Genomic DNA, 21,379 nt, shown 5'->3' on the forward strand with positions numbered 1-21,379 from the left:
CTCCGCGTAGCCCTAGCTAGCGGTGCAGCTTGCAGCCTCGTTAGCGACAACAAATTTGCTCTTGACACTAATTACAGCTTCCTGGGAAGCAGTGTCAGGACATATGAAAGGCAGCAATCTCCCCATCAACGAACCTGTCGGAGCGTGAGCGATTGCCGGGGAAGACAATGGCCGCCCTACAGAGCCGCCTGACGAGAGGTGGTGCTTCCGAGGGAAAGAGGGAGTTAGTGGGGGAACAGCGAGATGGAGGAGAGGGAGGGAGTGAGGGAGGTCGTCCTCATTCTTGAGCGGAAGAGGAGCTAAGAGGAGCTTCTCTGGATGATTATTGCATGCATCACCGGAGGGGGGTGATACATCTTTGTCTCCATCTGTCCTCCCCCTTCTTCCTCCTTTTCCTCCTCCTCCTTCCTCACCTCCTCCTCCTTCACCCCTTGCTCCTGCTCTTCACTGGAAAGGCCGTTCCACCCTGCAGTGATGGATGTGTACTGTACTCATATATACAGTGTGTGGGGATGGGCGCATGTGTGCATGCATGACTGGTTTTAAGGCAGCACTGGATCTGCTGAGTGGCAGCAACAGCAGCAGGACAACCCGGCTGACTGATCTTTCTGGTGAGGGGTCTCTCCTCGTGCACGCCAGGGGCTGGCCCATGTGACTCCCATGTGACGGGCGGACAGCTGGGTAATGGATTTGCTTGCAGGCTCCTGTTGATGAGGAATGTGTATAGGTGTCTCCTAGTGACACCGCGGACCTAATGACTCAGCCAGCCACAAGAATGTGCACACACACACACGTGCGCACACACACACGTGCACACACACACACACACACACATATAAATCCTCTCTCTCCAGATCTCATTAATCTGATCTACACCGGGCCCGTCTCCCTTTCTCCAAAACCATTTTGTTTGTTGTTGAAATCAGAGACTGTTGATCGTTGATGAGGTTCTTCCTGGGAGTGGAGAGTGATTTTCGTGATGCATGATTGGATTCTAAAACACAGATAGGCAGCATGTGTTGTTATCAGACACACCGTACACCACCAGAGCCACAGACCCACTTACGTCATCTCTTGGCTTTGAAAGACAAGATGGTGTTGATGACACTTACGTGTGTGTGTGTGTGTTTAATTAAGGGTGGTGTCAGTGGAGGTGGGAGTGAGTTATTTATAATAATGTCCTCACCGGGAGAGATTCCTCCACATGATCACAGTCTTTCTCTCTCTCCTTAAATATCAATGTCTCTCTATCTATCTCTCTCTTTCTCTCTTTATCTGTTGCTATCTCTCTCTCTCTCCTAAAAGTGCGTGTTTCCCATGGGATGACACTGAGATGGTGTTCAATCTCTCATTGTGTCGCAAACACATGCATGCAACTTAGCATGCACACAAACACACACTTCCACTCGAGCTCCTGTTGACAGATGACAAGTATGTGTTAGGTCTGTTAGTATGTGAACAGCTTCAAGGGGTCTGTATGAAAGCTGGTGTGTCTGTCAATGAATGTGTATCCCACAGTCCACTCCTCCAGTCCACTCCTCCAGTCCACTCCTCCAGTCCACTCCTCCAGTCCACTCCTCCAGTCCACTCCCACAGTCCACTCCTCCAGTCCACTCCCACAGTCCACTCCCCCAGTCCACTCCCACAGTCCACTCCTCCAGTCCACTCCTCCAGTCCACTCCTCCAGTCCACTCCCACAGTCCACTCCCCCAGTCCACTCCCACAGTCCACTCCTCCAGTCCACTCCTCCAGTCCACTCCTCCAGTCCACTCCCACAGTCCACTCCCACAGTCCACTCCCACAGTCCACTCCCACAGTCCACTCCTCCAGTCCACTCCTCCAGTCCACTCCTCCAGTCCACTCCCACAGTCCACTCCTCCAGTCCACTCCTTCAGTCCACTCCTCCAGTCCACTCCTCCAGTCCACTCCCACAGTCCACTCCCACAGTCCACTCCCACAGTCCACTCCTTCAGTCCACTCCCACAGTCCACTCCTTCAGTCCACTCCCACAGTCCACTCCTCCAGTCCACTCCTCCAGTCCACTCCCACAGTCCACTCCCACAGTCCACTCCTCCAGTCCACTCCCACAGTCCACTCCTCCAGTCCACTCCTCCAGTCCACTCCTCCAGTCCACTCCCACAGTCCACTCCTCCAGTCCACTCCTCCAGTCCACTCCTCCAGTCCACTCCCACAGTCCACTCCTCCAGTCCACTCCTCCAGTCCACTCCTCCAGTCCACTCCCACAGTCCACTCCTCCAGTCCACTCCTCCAGTCCACTCCTCCAGTCCACTCCCACAGTCCACTCCTCCAGTCCACTCCTCCAGTCCACTCCCACAGTCCACTCCTCCAGTCCACTCCTCCAGTCCACTCCTCCAGTCCACTCCCACAGTCCACTCCTCCAGTCCACTCCTCCAGTCCACTCCCACAGTCCACTCCTCCAGTCCACTCCCACAGTCCACTCCTTCAGTCCACTCCCACAGTCCACTCCTCCAGTCCACTCCTCCAGTCCACTCCTCCAGTCCACTCCTCCAGTCCACTCCCACAGTCCACTCCCACAGTCCACTCCCTCAGTCCACTCCTCCAGTCCACTCCTCCAGTCCACTCCTCCAGTCCACTCCTCCAGTCCACTCCCACAGTCCACTCCCACAGTCCACTCCTCCAGTCCACTCCTCCAGTCCACTCCTCCAGTCCACTCCTCCAGTCCACTCCCACAGTCCACTCCCACAGTCCACTCCTCCAGTCCACTCCCACAGTCCACTCCTCCAGTCCACTCCTCCAGTCCACTCCTCCAGTCCACTCCCACAGTCCACTCCTCCAGTCCACTCCTCCAGTCCACTCCCACAGTCCACTCCTCCAGTCCACTCCTCCAGTCCACTCCTCCAGTCCACTCCTCCAGTCCACTCCCACAGTCCACTCCCAGCCCAGCCAGCAACCCTGAAGCAGAGCAAGAAGTGGAGCAGCTATGAAGCAAACACACAGTCCCTCTAGTCCTCTAGTCTGCAGAGGGGCTGCCTGCTGCAGTGGCATCCATATTACATTGTTGTACGTCCATTAAGAATACAGTAATGGTACACTGGGGATAACATCAGGGAGTAGAGAGAGAAAGTGATAAGGGGAGAGAGAGAGAGAGAGAGAGAGAGAGAGAGAGAGAAGAGAGAGAGAGAGAGAGAGAGAGAGAGAGAGAGAGAGAGAGAGAGAGAGAGAGAGAGAGAGAGAGAGAGAGAGAGAGGACAGAGCAGCCATTCCTTTCCTCGGAAAGAAAGAAGGAGAAAGAATGAGAAAGCAGCGTTGGCTTTCTCAGATGAAATAATTGAGTAATTGATTATCCACCAACATGAAACCTTTCCTCATCATTGTCATATACTACATTTTAATTGGTATTTTGTCTCTTACAATCAATGGCTAGAGCCCTAAGGGCAAGTGAAGCTCTGAATCAATACAAAAGAAGGAATGTACTTAATTAAGAATACCAGCTCCAAGTTAAGGTGGGTCCTCATTCCTGGTACTTGATGTGTGTGCCCGCGCGTGGTTATATTTTTGTGTGTGTGTGTGTGTGTGTGCGCACACGTGTGTGTCTGACCGTGTGTGCCTCGTCTCCCAAAGCACCCCCCCCGTCCCCCGTCATCAGGAAGGCATGTAGTAGGAGGGAGATGGGAGAGAGGCGGAGGGAAGAGAGGGAGAGGGCAAGATGGGGGAGAGAAGAGAGGGGGAGAGGTGGAGGGGGGAGAGAGGGAGAGGGCAAGATGGGGGAGAGAATAGAGGGGGAGAGGTGGAGGGGAGAGAGGGAGAGGGCAAGATGGGGGAGAGAAGAGAGGGGGAGAGGTGGAGGGGAGAGAGGGAGAGGGCAAGATGGGGGAGAGAAGAGAGGGGGAGAGGTGGAGGGGAGAGAGGGAGAGGGCAAGATGGGGGAGAGAAGAGAGGGGGAGAGGTGGAGGGGAGAGAGGGAGAGGGCAAGATGGGGGAGAGAAGAGAGGGGGAGAGGTGGAGGGGGGAAGAGGAGGAGAAGGGGTGGGGTTATTGGTCACATCAGGAGATATGTTTAGGGGAGTTGTAGGGGTGAGGGGTAATGGAATCTAATGTTGGTGCCAAGGGTAAAGCCGCTGTTGTTCATGTCTAACTGTTGTAGAACCCCTGGTTACACTGACACATGACCCTGTGTCCCCAAGCCTGATTTATCCTCATCGCTTGGAGTGGAGAGGCATGTTGTCTTCCCCCGCCCCCACCCTGCCCGCACACAGACACACACACACACCAGCACAGGCCATGACATCATCACTCAGGGACATGGGACAACCAGGAGTACGTGACCTCTCACGGGTGCCTGAATAACTGAGACGCAGCGTGAGACACACAATCACACACATACACGCAATCACACACACAAACACACACAATCACACACACAAATGCCCAGCCAGACACACAAACACTCCAAGGGTTTATCCCTGTCTCACAGTGTGACACTGACTGCTTACTCAACACTCAGACACACAAAGTTCCTCACAGTTAAGGCTTGGCTCCATCACACACACACAAACACACATGGGGGATGGATAGAAGTCTTGAATTAGAGAAAGAAGTGGAGGGCAGATTGAAAGATAAGGCCTCAGTCAAATAACCCCCATAATGTACTGGTGGTTTAGCTCTTCCATGGTAACCCAGAGCCTACTCTTTCCAGTCATTTCCCCTTCATGTAATCCACATTCATTCAGTCATTCAAAATGGGATTTTCAGAAGGGTCTTTCACTGCACAGCAGCCTGGCTGAGGCTAATGAAATATAAATTGATTGCTGACATTGATTGTGGGGTTTTTCTAAGAGGGTCTTGTGGCTGTGTCCTGTACCGTCGCTGCGACTGGAGTACTTGTAGCTGGGGAGGAAGGAGGAGTGGGTGTTGAGGTCATCTGAAGGAAGACCTTGCTAATGCTGTTCCTTAGAACTGCGGGCTAATGGGCGCTAGTGCTAAAAGCTTGGGAGAGTTACCACATGGTACTTGGTGTCAAATACACACGCACACACACAAACACACACACTCCTTGTCCCAGATATTTGTTCTCTCACTTTCACAAAGTTTCTTCTGAATTGGCAAGATGTGTCTGGGATTTGGTTGGAATTCTTGGTTAAAATAATGTTTCTTGTGTTTTGTTGTATTTGGATTGTTTGTATAATGCTTCGACTTCTTAACCTGAACAGAATAACTAAGTACTGAAACCTTGTGAACAGAACTGCATCTGTTTGTGTGTGTGTGTGTGTTTGTGTGTGTGTGTGTACTCGCACGTGTTAACAGACTTGCCCGCAGCATGTGAACCATGTTAAATGTTAGCTGATGCAGGAAGACCAAGAGAGAGAAAGAGAGAGAGAAACACAGAGAGAGAGAGAGAGAGAGAGAGAGAGAGAGAAAGAGAGAGAGAGAGACAGAGATAGACAGAGAGAGAGAGAGAGAGAGAGAGAGAGAGAGAGCTATTTGTTTGCTCAGTGAGGAATCACTTGGTGAGGTGTTAGTGGCTTGCGCATCACTAGCAGGACGGGTTCAGAGAGGGACTGAACTGCCTGGAGCTTGGCTTACATAACTCAAAGGAACAACACTGAACTTTGCTTTCAAGGGACAGAAAAGTCAGCCCCGTTCTTTGTGGCCAATATGGACGAGAGTGAGATGGTGTCTGGGGAACCTGGGGAACCTGGGGGACCTGGGGAACCTGGGGAACCTGGGGGAGCGCTCCTCCTGACCCCCCACTTCTCCCCGCATCTGAATCAGGCTCTAAGAGCAGTGGAAATAAGTGTATGCCAAAGGCAGATACAATTGGATTACCTGACCTGTTCTGGAACATTCTTCTCACCTTTGACTTTTAAATCCCCCCCCTGCTAAATCTAACCCCCATCACCTGGCACACTCAAAGTGGATGGGATACTAGTTTGGTTTAGACGTTGTTGGCTCATGTTCACCCTTGGCCTGCGCTGATGTCAGGGGAGGAAGTGGGAATCGCCTCTCACAGGGACAAAACGTCAGTCACACAGCATCATGGGCCAGAAGATGGTTTAGGATGCACGCAGGACCCACGCACACACACTTTTATTCATCTGCCTGTTTCCCTCCATCCCTTGTTCCGCCCTCTTTCCTAAATCTTTTCTTTCTGAAATCTCACCTATAGATTGCAAGTGTTCTTTATTACAATCCATTATTAGATCTTGAAAAATGCAGCAGTCCTGCACAACTAGCAATAGTTACACTTCTGGGTGTAATAATGTTGATGAATCTCTGTTAGCCTCCTTTTAAGACTGTCTGGAGTATCGTTCACCCCACATGTCGTAAACACGTACAGAGCTCAAAGTCTTGCTTCCTGCCTGTTGGTGCGGTGTTTTAGAGGGACTGTTGAGTCTCTATACAGCCTTTTAAAGGTGCATGAGCAGACGTCAAATCAGGTCGACCATTGGTACCATATTAGTGACTGAAACGCACAGTAGAGTATCTACAGCTAGCCACGGTTGTGGGTGTTTGGGAGGCTGCCATGGAGGGTGTGTGTGTGTGTGTTTCCCTGTCTTTTCTCAGGTGTGCTATCCATGATCTGCTTAAGGTTAAAGAACTGGCAGGAGGGAGACTGGCCTGTCTGGCACATAGCCAATCCTCATATCCTATCGAAATTCCTTCGATTGGTGGATTTTCTGCATTTGCAGTAAATGCTTCACTGAGATTGTAATACTCGTATAGGTGCAGCTATGTGTGTGGTGTAATTGTCTTTGAAAACATCTACACACACATTTAAATACACCCCAACTGGGACACCTGTTGTGTTTGGCTCCCGCTCTTGTGGTCGGGTGAACCTGTAAAGGCATTCATACTGTCCTTTCTGTCTGAGGGTAATTCAGGATAATTGTAATAGGATTTGCAGTCTATCTTTAGTAGGGATAGACAGAAGTTATAAGCGGTTTCTCATTCTCTCCCCTGCTGGAAGAATGGTCGAATAATCTGATAGTTCTGCATCCAGCTTTCCACTCTATCACCCAATGGAAACTGTGTCATTTAAATCTGTGGAAGTGGAAAGTTGCTGTTCACACACACACAGCAGCAGGAGTACCTGCCTACAGCACCTGCACTAACTACGTTTCAGGGAGGGCGTCCTACAGTTGCACACTCAAACACTCAAACTTCAACCACACACACAAAATATGTACGCACAGCACATGATGTAAACCAATCTTAGCGTCTCTGTGTGTGTGTATGTGTGTGTGTGTGTGTGCCTGCTCCCCCTGAGTGGATGTTTATATTCTTTCTAATTTGGATTAATTAACGGAAATCTCCCGTGAAGAGTGATGGCAACCCTATCGGGGCTTTCTCAAGGACAGCCAACCTATCAATACCTCCTCCTCGCTCCCTTCTGCCCCCCAGCCACGCCATGCACCACCACACCAACGCCGTGGCAACCGTCTCCTAGCGATCTCCCATCCGGAGATCATCGGTCTAATTTGCGTCGGGACAAAGGCAGAGAGCGTGCGCCCGTTACTGCTTTCCTCTTATCGGGGCACTAACCCCCCCTCACCCACACCACTCTGGTCGCTTCACCCAGACACTGCCAGGAAAACAGCACTTTACTCAATTGCATGGTCGTTTACGCAACCGTTTCTTTCAGTGTTTGATCAGTCACATTACTGTCGGCGGTTTGTTATCGTGTGTGTCATTGTGGAGCATGTCATGTTGAGTCATTATTGAACGTCCCTTTTAGCTGTTTCAAATTGTAATGTAATGAACTGGACTCCATTGCATGTATATGGTGTTCCTGTGCAAGGTGAACACTCGACCAGACCCGGTAACGTCCTTGGGTTGGCGTGGTGTGCAGCCGCGCACCCCAGGGGGTCAGCCTGGGCGAGACGGCTGGTTTGAACCCACATCGGGGGGAGAAGGGTCTGTTTGTCTCCAGTCTGACTTGCTTCATCTTCAGTGTGAAGTCGGGGTTGTCTCTAAACAGAACTGCAGTGGAATATTAAACAAGCCATTTTTAACAGACAGAGATGCGCTACGATTTAAGAGCTTTTCCTTTTCCTTTCTTTTCGTTGCCCTCTCTCAGTAACTGGTGTTTACTATTTTTCAGCTCATGCTTGCACTCGCTCATAAATATATTCATGAGCGATTCATTCCTGATTGGAGGGAGTCTCATTAAGTGAGTGTTGCTTGTAAACAGATCTCCTATCTCTCTCCATCTCAGTCTCCTTGCTTGCTCAGGAGACTGTTTCAACAGCCACAGTGCAGCTACGTGTCAGGTGTCTCTCGGACCCACACAGGCTTGGTAAGTGTTTCTTTGTCCTTGACTGAAGTTGAAAAACAATCTATCAGCTAACAATCCAACTATCTATGTGCACAGCGAGCAGATAGCTTGAGTGGCAGTGTGCGTGAGCAGGGATTGAGATTGACAGTGGTGAATAGGCCTGCACCTGAGCTGGCCTTCTGTGGCTGGAGGGATGCGCTCTGCCATACCAAATATGGGAGGAGCCGCGTCAGACGATTCGGGTCTCTGTGAGACTTTCGTCGCGCAGCACGAGCCATCGGCCTGGATGTGAGATTGCAGTGAAACGCGTACGAATGCAGCGCACACACGCGCACACACACACACACACACACACACACAAATTAAGATTAGGATTTAAAGGGACTGTGGAGCAGCCTCTTGTGGACAGCCCTGCACCCCTGTGAAACTATCCTCCCTGTCTTTCTGTCTCTTTCTCTCTATCTTTCTCTTTTTGTACTCTCGCTCTCTCTTTCTCTCTCGCCCTCTTTCTACATTTCTCTCCCACCCTCTCTTTCTCTCTCTTTGTGTTTTGCAGAATGTGCTCCAGCTCACAACAGTATATTAGGATCCTGTCGTAAAAGACACCCCAACTTTACTGAGGCAGACTGTGTGTCCTCTCCTGCTCCCCTTCCCGTGAGCCCAGAGAAAGCTTTGTCTCTCCCTGCTCCTCTCTCTGTACTCTCTCTCTCTCCCTCTGCATCTGTACTCTATCTCTCTCTCCTTCTCCCTCTGTACTCTCTCTCCCTCCGTGTGTCTCTCTATTTCCCTCTCTCCCTCTGTCTTTGTAATCTCCCTCCCTTTCTCTCTGTACTCTCTCTCTCTCTCTCTCCCTCTGCATCTGCATTTTATCTCTCTCTCCCTCTCCCTCTGTACTCTCTCTCCCTCCCTGTGTCTCTCTATCTCCCTCTCTCCCTCTGTCTTTGTAATCTCCCTCCCTTTCTCTCTGTACTCTTTTCATAATTGAAAAGCAACGGTAATATAATGTAATTCACGGCTCTATTCTGTTCTGCTTGTATTAGGCTCGTCTGTGCCTTGAGACATCTCCATGGTTACAGAATTTGACTCAGAGAGCAAGGTGACGCTTAGTCATTGAGCATAACAGATAGAGAAGGGGGTGAGAGGAAGAGAGAGTGTGGAGAGGGAATTCTCTTTTTCATCTGAGGAAGGTGTGCCGATCGGAAGCCCCCTGCTGAGTGCAGCTGTGCGTGCGTGTGTGTGTGTATGTGTGTGCGTGTGTGTATGTGTGTGCGTGTACGTTTGGTTGTACAAAACGCACAGTGTGTACAAGAGCGCAAGTGTGGGCGTGTGTCGAGAGGCCCCATCCTGCCCGCTTCGGCGGTCCTCACTAATCCTGTCCTTATCTCCTCCTGAAGAGTGAGGGAGGGATACCAAAACTGAACAAAACATTTCAGACCCATACCTGATCCCCCCCCCCCCCTCACGACATAGATACATGATCGTGTCCACACACTCGGTGGTAAAAGGAAGTTTGGAGCCTGTACAAGATTCTTCTTTCGTGATGTTGGCGGTGAGCAGTGTTGCGGAGCCAGCCTTGTCAGCGTGGCACTGAGGCCCAGCGGAAGGTTATTTGCAGCACTGGCGCCTCATGAATATTAAGGTGTACAATGCTCCGGTACTTTGTTTGTTTTTGTGTTCCTTCCCCTTCTCCAGTGTTGGGCTTGAGGAGGCGCTGCTTCTGGTGAGGCAGGGAGATTAGAGCTGTAAGGCACCCGGGCTGACACAACTTCACTGGGATCACCCTTAACCTGGTCTGCTTTGGCCTATCTTAAGCCTACACACACTCTGGGACGACCCCCCGCTCCCCCCTCCTGCCCCTGCCTTCCATTTCTTTTGTACTTACTTACTGTACCTTACTGCAAGTCACTCTGGATAAGAGCGTCTGCTAAATGACTTAATGTTTCTAGCTTTCTTTCTCTCTTTATGTCAATTGTTTCTCCCTTTTCATTCTGGCAATCTGGCTTTCTATCTTTCGCTTTTGTTTTTCTCCCACTCTCTCTCTCTCTATCTTTCGCTTTATTTTTCTCCCACTCTCTATCTTTCGCTTTATTTTTTCTCCCACTCTCTCTCTCTCTTTCTCTCCATGTGTTTCTCTATCTCTTACTCACACAAAACACATCTGAGACCATTATCGTGCTTCAGCAGGGATCATGTACGATCTCTGTTCTTCAGTAGAATAGAGACCATGGTGGTTTGAGTCTCTCAGATGGGTTTCAGATCCAGACACGTGGTGTGGCTGCTGTGGCGACTGCAGAATGCGTGTTCTCGTGTTCAACAGGAGGATGCGTCCATGTATTTCATGCTGGACCTTGCAGAGGGTATGCATACATCCCATACTGCTGTCTTCCTCAGGCAGGCCTTGTTCGAGGCAGAGGTTAATGATGTTGTATCTCAACGGGGGCCGTAGAGTGCTTCTCTGGGGACTCGTGTTCACAGACACACACACGTGCGCTACACACACGTGCACACACAATCTGCTGGCAGTGAAAGGACACAGTGGAAGGACATGGTTTAATCAGTTCTTGTATAAACACCTCTCTTTCTCTGCCACTCTCTCTCTCTCTTTCTCACTGTCACTGTTTTTGGCCTCACACAGATATCTTTGTTGTCGACGTCGGGGAGAGAGTGACAGAGAAAGGGGAGAGAGAGTGACAGACAAAGGGGAGGGAGGGGAGAAAGAGACAGGAGGGGAGATTGAAGGGCGAGGAGGAGAGGAAGATGATTCCCATTTAGACTAATCATGTCATTTGATGTGGTTCTGCAGTCTACTCATGCCTTAGGATGAAGAGCAGTGTGACAGTCCCTTGCAGTGACATTCAGCACCCCCACTCACACAATTCCCACTCAAACACTCCAGAAACAGCTGACTTGGCAAGTTGGATGTTATCAAAAAGACACCATGATGTCCAAGAGTGCAGAATAAATTGATATGTTTCAACCTCAATGTGCTATGTATGTTAGAGTGCACCCGGAATTTGATATTATGTCGGCAACGGAAATAACAGGATGTCACTGGATAGGATGGAGCTAGCCTTGGGGTTTTATTACGTAAAACAGATCACTTCAGGCTCCACCCAGCACCCATAAATAAACTCATCAACATACCTGATTGGAAGCTGTGGGAGGGAGGATGGATGAAATGGCTTTAAAAAGTGAAGTCATTACATGAAGCTTCGATGATTCCAGGGTATATTTTGCTTGTCGGTGTGACTCCTCAGTGCGTAGGGCAGCTCCTTCATACAGGAAGTAGCTCTTAAGTGAGAGCTGTTTGTGACATCACCAGCTTCCTCTGCAAGGAAAAGGTGTTTGTTCAACTCAGCCGTCTCCATAGGCAACCCCTTCCCAGAATGCAGCAGTTGAGTACGAGAAGATATGGGGTTTGGAGCATTTGAGGACATTTTTGGGTCATGTCTCATTCCTGAGCCCTACATCATATCCTTTATGTGGCCTTTTCCCACCAGCATAGAAGCAGCATGCCGCTTCATTGACCCGGAACCTTCCATTGGTGACGGTAATAGTCTGCCCCGCTGTGCCACACACCACCGGGTTGCCAATTCAGCGCTGGTGTTTTCGTGCCACTGGTTCCACAGTGAAGTAATGAACGTGTGTCAAATAAATGAATATTTCATACCAGCCCACTTTGGGTCCTTTCTCTTAGAGCACAGCACAAAGAAAATAACATACAGATCCCTTCCGAGTATAGATCTGGCTGGAAATAGACTGAGTAGTCACACCCCTCAGATTCAAACATGTAAAAAGCCTTGTCAGTCACTCATTCATGGTTTGAGGTTATTACTTTGTCTTCTGTGGATTAATAAAGATAGTTGGAAGCACACCATGCACAGATCTCAGCCAAGGCTGTCCCTCGATCAAAATGTTCAGTCCTGGTACAGCTGGCAGGATGTGAAACAACATTATCCAAATACTGTCTCTTGATCATGTGGTTGTGATCCCTGAATGGTAAGTGAATTATTTGAACGTGTTTAATGGTAGAGACAGGCCTATGGTATTAGGGGGAAACTAAAATAATATTCTCCTTCTCCGTCTCTCTTTGTGTCGCTGTTTCTGTCTCTCACCACTCCTCTGTCTCAGTCCATCTCTTTCTCTCATGAAATATAGAGATGAGTATTCCTGGCTCAAGGCAGAGGGTGAGGTGGCCTGAGAGTGGGTGTGGATTTGTTATTCATTAAGGTTCCTTTCATAAGCAGTCTGCCCACACTGCTGCATCAGGGGCACTGGTTAACTGCTCCTCACACCTTCAGCACACACACACATAGACAAAACACACACATACACACCAGTGCCGGAACTTTCTGGAGTGCTGTTGCATGGATACAGTAGGGTGAGCTCAAGAGCAATCCAGACCTGTTTCCTGTGTGTCACACTAGAGCCCCAGCATGCTTAAAATACACCTGGGATCAAAAAAATGATAGATGAAATACGCCTGGGATCAAAGAAATGATAGATGAAATACACCTGGTGACAATGAGATTATAGATGAACTTGAGGATGTAAATATGCTTTGCATAAAACTTAATTGGAGCTTATTGTCAAGATGGTAATCGTTCGGTGTGTGTGTGTGTTTTAGTGCTGTAGTCTAATGAGTCTACTGGGCTGTTTCCTCCCATACTGTCCACAGAACGTCCTAAGCCCTCCCACACAGCCTCGACCCGCTGTTGATCCTCTTAATCCCACGTTTAGCTTCGTCTTCTGGGCTGACATCTAAATAAATGCCATCCGTTTCTTAGGGTGTCTATATTAAATATGGTTTGTTTGGAGAAAGGTTATTCATAATTGCAACAGAGGTGTGGGAATAGTTATTACTTGGATGGTGTTTAGTTAGTTTCTCATCCCCATACCACTGTAAAATCATGTCATGCAGAGAGCTTGTACATCAGATACAACTGCAGCATAACATTGCATAACATACAATAGTCTTCAGTTGAGTCTGGTTTGGTCTAGTTTTTGTGTCCATTGTATAATCCTGAAGAGATGTTGTTGCTCTGTTCTGCTTCACTGTAGAGGAGTGTTGAGGCAGTTCTGCCTCAGGCCAGAGGCGAGTGTTGAGGCAGTTCTGCCTCAGATTAGAGGAGAGTGTTGAGGCAGTTATACCTCACCCCAGAGGCGTGTGTTCAGAGAGATGTGCTGCAGACTAAAGCAAAGTCTTGAGACTGAAAGCCTCACAGAGGAACTGATTTGGTTTCCCTGAACAATCCAATTAGTCCAGTGGCTCAGAAACTCAATGATAGGCTGTAAGAAGAGAGAAAAGCACCATCCTCCCCCACCTCCACGTCTCCTCAACCCCTGACCCAGACTGCCTCCACAACTACACTGCCTCCACTACACAACTACTGCTTCAGAGTAGCCAAATCACCCATATATTGATTATCATTTAATTTAGGTTCCAAAACTTTCATGACTCTGGCTTTTTCCCAAACCTCCACATCACAGTAAAGGACCTGTTGGACGAACATATTCTCCTACCTGACTGTCAGTCTCTGGTCAGGCCACTCCTGAGCAGTGTCTGTGCTGCCTCTTTGTGGCTGGGTCAGGTGGAGAGTGGTGGAAAGCTTGCATGGTGTATACATGTCCCCTGTCTACAAACTCTGCCCAATCAGTGGTCAACAGATCTAAAATTATAACGTGTACAAGTGGATGGTGCTTAGCGAGGATATGAGAGTGTATTGTCTGGTACAGTGTTCCATAAACAGTGCTGTAGTTAGTGTGCTTGTGATGAGACCAGCTATATAAGTGTGATGGAGGACCAGAGGAAAACACATTTCCATATCGTTGATAATAAAGGCCATAGTTCTAGGTCTGGTCCACCCATCGGAGAGTGGGACTCCTGTGGAGACCAGTCTACTGAGACATCTCCCATACCATCGGTCTCTCTGGAAGGTAACTACACATCACACTGTACACCACACCAGGATGAAGACCAGTCCACATTTGCATAATCACTACGATTGATTCGGCAGCAGGAGATTATCATACCTAAGGAATGGCTCCATTTGTCCAGAGCGAATTGATGGCACAGTGGGCGTAGGAGCGGACGCTCCAGGTCCTGGTGTGTGTCGCGGCTCAGGCCGGGCCTCGGAGACAGGGATCGATAGGGGGGGCTACCCACGGCCAGCCGGAGGTCAGTCTCTCCAAAGTGATGTGTACACAATCGATGGCTTCCTCCCGGCAGACAGACGGCTGCTGGTGGGGTGTTGGGGGTCGTTCCTCTTCTCGCTCCCGCCGGGGGGACAGATGAAGGGACGGGGTGATGGAGGGGGCCAGGGGTGGAGGGGGCGGGGGGGTGCTGATCTGTGCTGCAGGCCATAACCGTTAGTGGCCACAGGACCTGTCAGCGTTTGACAGGGCAGTTAGGGGGAGTTAGAGTCCCTTATTTGTGAGGAGAGGTGGGGGGGGGGGGGGGGAGCAGCAGGGTGATTATTGCATGTTTTGGGTCACTGGCGTGGAGATGACAAGTGGCAGCACCGCAGCACTGACCCCTTCCTGCTAGAGATGCTGGGTCATGTGACACCTCCTGCTGTGGCCTCCCTGAGGACCTCCCACGAGTCCAGAGGAAGGTGACAGCGGGAAATGGCTTCAACTGACTTGCATATGCCAACCATCCGCCTGCATTCCAGGCTTTTGTCGGAGGTATTTTTTAGACATTACCCAAGACATTTAGTGTGACATAAACTCTATTATTGTGTTACACAACAATGGACGCAAGGCTTCCGATCAGTGCCCAGATCAGTGCAAATAATTAGAGAAACGAAAGCACAAACGATTGTTCCATGTGAACTGTGTTAGTTGCTGAGTCAGCAGGAATGGAAGTTCAGTGAGTCAGTCTGGCTCAGCTCTTCTGGAGCATGTAACCAATCACCTCAACCACTGTTAACAAGTCATTACCTCGCTGTCTAAGCCAATCAGACTCCTCTAACGTCCTGAGCCTGGTTTCCTCAGGACAAATCCCCTAGAGAGGAGGAGAGAGAGAGAGAGAGAGAGAGAGAGAGAGAGAGAGAGAGAGAGAGAGAGAGAGAGAGAGAGAGAGAGAGAGAGAGATATGGAGGAATGAGAAACGTGGGACAGATAGAAAGCATAAGAGAGAGGAAGAGAGATGGAGATGGGGACAGAGAGATAGGTGGAAGGTGACAGAGAAAGATTAAAAGTAAAAGATTACACTGCAATCAACCCTCACCCCAGATTAAGAAAGAGTAGCTCATTTGGCGTAAGCACATGAGCTGATGTAAGCACATGTCCAGCACATATACAGTGTTAACTCCCAGACACTTTAAACGTAAAGGTCTGGACAAAGTCTGACAAAATATTGACAAACATATTAGTATTTTTCTCATGTCAGCACTCAATGAGTCATACCATGATCCTGAACTATATGAAACATCAGTGGATATTCTAACCATAGCAGGGATAATCTTCATACCTCATCCCTAGGTATATTACCCTTGGTTCTGAGTAGCAAGGTTCAGTCTGTGTTAATTCCTATGCGGACAGTGGTTGCCGTGACGTCTGCTAGGTCACTTCCAGGTCAGGCAGTGGGGGTCATGCTCTCCCCCAGAACATGCAGGCATGATGTTGCGTGCAGTCACAGCTACCCGCTGCCCTGCTCTCTGCAACCCATGCAAATGAGGGCCGACGAAGACTCGACCTGAGTAATTGATTTTCTTAACTACTCCCACTCAATTACAGAAGGTCAGTTCCAGACACCTCAGGAAGGCTCAGTGGCGAAAAGAGGTGCCAGTTGCCAGCAATGACACATGAGGGTCCTTGGAAAGATTGTGTGTTTGTGTTTGTGAGCTTTTTGAGCATATTCCACAGGTCTACTTGTTTCTGCTTCAGTACAACTTCAAAATGTTTCCTTCTTATTTTAATAGGTAAAGCCATATGTTGCAATCAGCTTCTGGAGCAGGTTTTTTAAGCAAACACTTTAATATCCTTATGGAAATTTTAAAAAATTATAAAATGATTATCACCTCACCTGATTTGGAACTGATTCTTTGCAAAACCTTTTCTCAACCGGAACAAGAAAGCAGGTCACCAGGTTCTGTGACCATGACCCAGGGTGAGAATTAAACAGGCTTGCCAGAAAGGTTGGGGGTTAGAAAGCAATCAAGATGTGTCCTCAGGTCACCATGGCAACATACTAGGCCAATCAGACTAGCTCAACAAAGCCGTGTCTGGGAGATGATAAAAGGTTTAGCCTAAGTAGAGCTAATTAAAAACAACACTTCCTGCCAGGAGAACCAATCACCTCTCTGTCTTTTCTGGATAAAGGAGATGAATGAAGTCTGGGGACTCAGAAGGTCACACAAACCATGACTGAGCTAAAACGTTTTGATTAGCCTGTGGTTTTTGGTGATGTATTAGTGGAGGTTGTCCAGCCATTGTCTAGCCCTCTCCCTTCACCTATGAGAGGATATAGCTCTTACAATGTCCTATTATCTTGGAAGTCACTGCGCCCAATTACACTACAGATAAGCACCCTGAGAGATGATACAGTGTATTGGATGAGGACCTGGATGAGGACCTGGATGAGGACCTGGAATTTTCGTTGTAGTGCACTTGTTTCCCTTAAAGAATGTTGCTTCTGCTTCACTTGGAAGGAATGCGATTTCTCCTCATTAAACTGTCATACATGTATTTGTTTCTAAATATATAACTCAGGTCAAAAGAGAGAGTTGCTCTCCCTCTGGTTTTTCGGCTCGTACAAGTGCTGTACTTGTTGAGATGCTGCGCCGAGGTAGGCCCGCGGAGCTGGGGAGCTGAGGCCAGGCGCTTCTGACCCCCATCCATGTGGGCAGAGGCAGCATGAAGAGCACAGGAAGGGTGTGCACAGTAACTCAGCTAATCCCAACTGTACACTAAAGAAGTTACATCTCTCCTGGCGAAAGAAGGAAGTGGGGGAGGATGAAGGGAGGAGGAGGAGGAGGAGTAATTGGAGGCGGATGAGAGGTGGAAGCGGTAGTGGTTGTTCTTCCGTGGTGTCAAGGTCAGAACACAAGCACACACACAGACACACACACACGCACTTATGCATATTGACTGACCTCGTAATATCATTTTATGAATATCCAGCTTTTCCCAAGGGTTTAGATGGATTGGCAGGCCAGGTATGGTCTATTAAAGTTGATATTACACCCTACACCTTTCCTCATTTTCTCCTGCTGCTTGTCCCTTTTTCCATTCCTACTCCTTCCACCCCTTCTCGTTCCCATCTTCACATCCTACTCATCTTTGTTCTCTTCCTCTTTGCCTCCTCCTCCTCCCTCCTCCTCCTCCCTCCTCCCTCCTCCTCCTCCTCCTCCTCCTCCTCCTCCTCCTCCTCCTCCTCCTCCTCCTCCTCCTCCTCCCTGTCAGTCTAGAACTAGATCAGTTCCCTGTCAGGGCTTACGGGTTTGCCCATTCACCCCACAGGAAGATTTTACCTTTTACATTTAGTCATTTAGCAGACGCTCTTATCCAGAGCGACTTACAGTAAGTACAGGGACATTCCCCCAAGGCAAGTAGGGTGAAGTGCCTTGCCCAAGGACACAACGTCATTTGGCTCAGCCAGGAATCGAACTTGCAACCTTCTGATTAACAGCCCGACTCACTATTCGCTCAGCCATCTGAATCCCTGAATCATCTGATTTTTAGCATTTGTATTTTCCAACACTATCTTTACCGTCTGAGGGTGTATTCACTCCAGGTTTGGATTATCAGCACATTGTTCTCTATCTAGGTCAGTGATCTGTGTTTGTGTGAGTCCTGGGGATCACAGGATATCCTGAATCTTTGCCCGTCTTTTATGGTTCATTCAGAGATATGTGCACACAGTCCTAGGTAATAGGTATGTGTGCGTGTATGTAAGTGTGTGTGTGTGTGAGAGTTGTTGTTTTGGATGTTTTGATAAACATCAACATGTTTTCTTAATTTTTTGTTTAAGTTCTAAGGCCTGTAGTTGCCTGAGACCACTGTGATGGAAGGACATGACATTGATGAGGAGATGAATCTCTTAAAACCCAGGAAGACAGACGTGCTCCCAATGTGACTTTTCTCTACATTTACAGGGGAAGCGGTTTTTTCCTAAGGTGTTGGGGAGAGAGTTGATAACACACCTTCAGTTCTATTCTGGGAGGAACAAGCTGTACTGCAAATTGGATGTAGCAACAGTTTGTAGTGTACTCCAAAAGAGTCAATGTTCTTCATAGCCCTCTAACAACCACAGGTCACCTTCACCTTGATCCCTGCTTTACCAGAGGTAGAAGAACACTGTTGATGAGGGCAAGGGAAAGATGTTTGGTAACTCTGTGTAGAAAATCTAATGTGAACAATCCACTCATCATTGAACTGAGCAACCTATTTTAAGACAACATCAGATACTTAGAATAGTGTGGTTGAAATACTTATAACATATTCAATCAATAGGTGGCACCAAATCTTCCCCATCAATAAAAAAATGTCTCTCTTTTTCAGCATTTGTTTAAAAATCTGAATATTTGATCGCTTTTTACAGAAAATTGACACAGAGAGGTCAATTAATATACCAATGACAGCGCATGGACCCAAAACTTCTCTTAAAGTGAAATGTGCACATGTGATATATTGTTTGTTTTCATGCTTATCATGGAGAGAATACTAATTATCAAATCTGTCTCCATGACATGAATATGAAAGGTACGTTTTACGATATTTTACTGTTTTTTGACTGATATCTGTTTAATTTCTCCCTCTCTCCAGATTCTGGCCATCATCTCTATCCTGTTCATAATCCTGTCCACCATCGCCCTGTCGCTCAACACCTTACCTGAACTTCAGGTCATTGACGAGTTCGGCCAGGCCAATGACAATCCCCAGCTTGCCCACGTCGAGGCCGTGTGCATCGCCTGGTTCACCATGGAGTACCTCCTCCGCTTCCTCTCCTCCCCCAACAAGTGGAAGTTCTTCAAGGGGCCTCTGAATGTCATCGACCTCCTGGCTATCCTGCCCTACTATGTCACCATCTTCCTGACGGAGTCCAACAAGAGCGTGCTGCAGTTCCAGAACGTCAGGAGGGTGGTACAGATCTTCCGGATCATGAGAATTCTGAGGATTCTGAAGCTGGCCCGACATTCCACAGGTCTACAGTCTCTGGGCTTCACCCTCCGGAGGAGCTACAACGAGCTGGGCTTGCTCATCCTCTTCCTGGCCATGGGCATCATGATCTTCTCCAGCCTGGTCTTCTTCGCCGAGAAGGACGAAGACGCCACCAAGTTCACCAGCATCCCCGCCTCCTTCTGGTGGGCCACCATCACCATGACGACGGTCGGTTACGGCGACATATATCCGCAGACTCTCCTAGGGAAGATAGTGGGCGGTCTCTGCTGCATTGCCGGCGTGCTGGTGATCGCCCTGCCCATCCCCATCATCGTCAACAACTTCTCCGAGTTCTACAAGGAGCAGAAGAGGCAGGAGAAGGCCATCAAGAGACGGGAGGCCCTGGAGAGAGCCAAGAGGAACGGCAGCATCGTTTCCATGAACCTAAAAGACGCCTTCGCCCGCAGCATGGAGCTGATGGATGTGGTGGTGGAGAAGGGAGAGGACAAGTGCTCTCAGGACAACCACCTGACACCCAGCCGCTGGGGAGGCACGCCCAAACGCGTCGCCTCCGACACCAGCCTCCGGTCACTGGACACCAGGAACCTTGACTCTGGCCTTATGGCCTCCCCACACCGCATAACCATCACCACCACTGGCAGCCCCGAGCGTTTCCCCAGGAGCCCCCAACACCGGAGAGGCAGCCCCCTGCCCTACAGAGGCAGCCCTCAGCACCTCAATGCCCAGACACTGGAGCAGATGTACAACCAGATGAGCAAGTCTCAGTCCTTCACCAACCTCAACACTAGTTCCATTAGCACCATGAGCACCACACGGGTCCCCACCACGACGGATAAACCCCCACAACAACAGCCCGAGCCTGCGCCAACACAGGAAGTGGAGCTGGAGATGGAGGAGGTCCCGCCTTCCTCGGAGCCTGCCCCGAAAGACAAGGTTGTCACGGAGATCCGGAGCCTGTCGAGCGTGGACAGCTTCGCCAGCTGCACTGCTGAGCTCGGTGAAGGGGGCGGTCCCAGGACCTCTGGAGCCCCTGGAGACGGTGGCGCCCGACATCCCAGGGCTCCTGCCTCTCTAGACCTGAGTCAGTTGACCCTCCCGGAGTCGAGGGTAGATGAGAGCTCTGAAGAAACCCAGGGCGCCATACTGAAAGACGACTTGTGCAAGTTTGTTCCCGTCAACCCAGGTGCCGAGGCTCAGTCCCCAGAAGAGGAGAACCAGGAGGACGGGGAGGGGAACTTTGACAGCTTTGTGGAGAACATCAGGAGCTCGATGAGGGGCAACAATCCCATGAACACCACAAGGTTGAAGGTCAATTTCACCAAGACTCCCGAGGAAGGTCCCCTCACCCCCCCCAGCACCACCTCACCTCAGGACATCAGCTCCAGCCTTCTGGAAGACCAAACCCCCGAGGGCGAGACCTCACCGCTCATCCCCAGCACAGACACCCCCGAGGAGGAGACCGGCCCCTTGTCCCCTCAGAGGCTGGTGGTGGACACCCCTCCAGGAGATGATGACCCCCTCGACCAGAGTTTGTTGGCAGAGAACCATGAGGAGAAGAGCCTGATGCAGGTGGCAGGTGCTGCTGTTGGTTCCTCGTCAGCACAAAACTGCACCCAGGGTGTGGTGGGAGCCAGTGCGGAGGGCAAAGCTGACAGCAACCAAAGTGGACACAAAGTAGAGAACCACATGTTTACACCTGAGATCCACCTGATTCCTGGCGATGGGACGCTCTCCCCCACCTGTGAGACCAGCATGTGACTGTAGGGGGGGGCCACCCCAGGGAGAATGCCTAGTGTGGAAGAAAACAGAATGAGAAACAAAGGGAAAGGGTGCAGCAATGTAGTTAAAGATATTTTTGCATGGCATGACAAGTCCCTTTTTCTTGTGTCGTTGTGTTTCGCTGAACGTGAGACTGCAGCACTGTTGCAGAATATGGCAGACTTTGTGGGAGAAAACGGTGGGCTCAAAGAAGAAATTCTTGCGAAACCAAGAGAA

At 49.5% G+C, this 21,379-nt stretch overlaps 1 protein-coding gene across 2 annotated transcripts in view; it reads left to right on the forward strand.

The window, feature by feature from the left end:
• The window catches only part of kcnb2b (potassium voltage-gated channel subfamily B member 2b), a 70,167-nt gene extending 49,025 nt beyond the window's left edge, over positions 1-21,142 (forward strand). Inside the window, exons 2-3 of one of the 2 annotated variants that reach the window (XM_084703220.1) lie at positions 19,028-20,281; positions 20,330-21,142. In XM_084703220.1, coding sequence (XP_084559346.1) covers positions 19,028-20,281; positions 20,330-21,142 — 2,067 coding nt within the window. Of the gene's footprint in view, positions 1-19,027 lie in introns of both variants that reach the window. The other variant, XM_084703219.1, reaches the window with a different exon arrangement.
• Positions 21,143-21,379: the final 237 nt, after the last annotated feature.

Source organism: Hypomesus nipponensis, chromosome 8 (assembly GCF_054491055.1).
Source record: "Hypomesus nipponensis isolate SF chromosome 8, ASM5449105v1, whole genome shotgun sequence".
Taxonomy (NCBI): Eukaryota; Metazoa; Chordata; class Actinopteri; order Osmeriformes; family Osmeridae; genus Hypomesus; species Hypomesus nipponensis.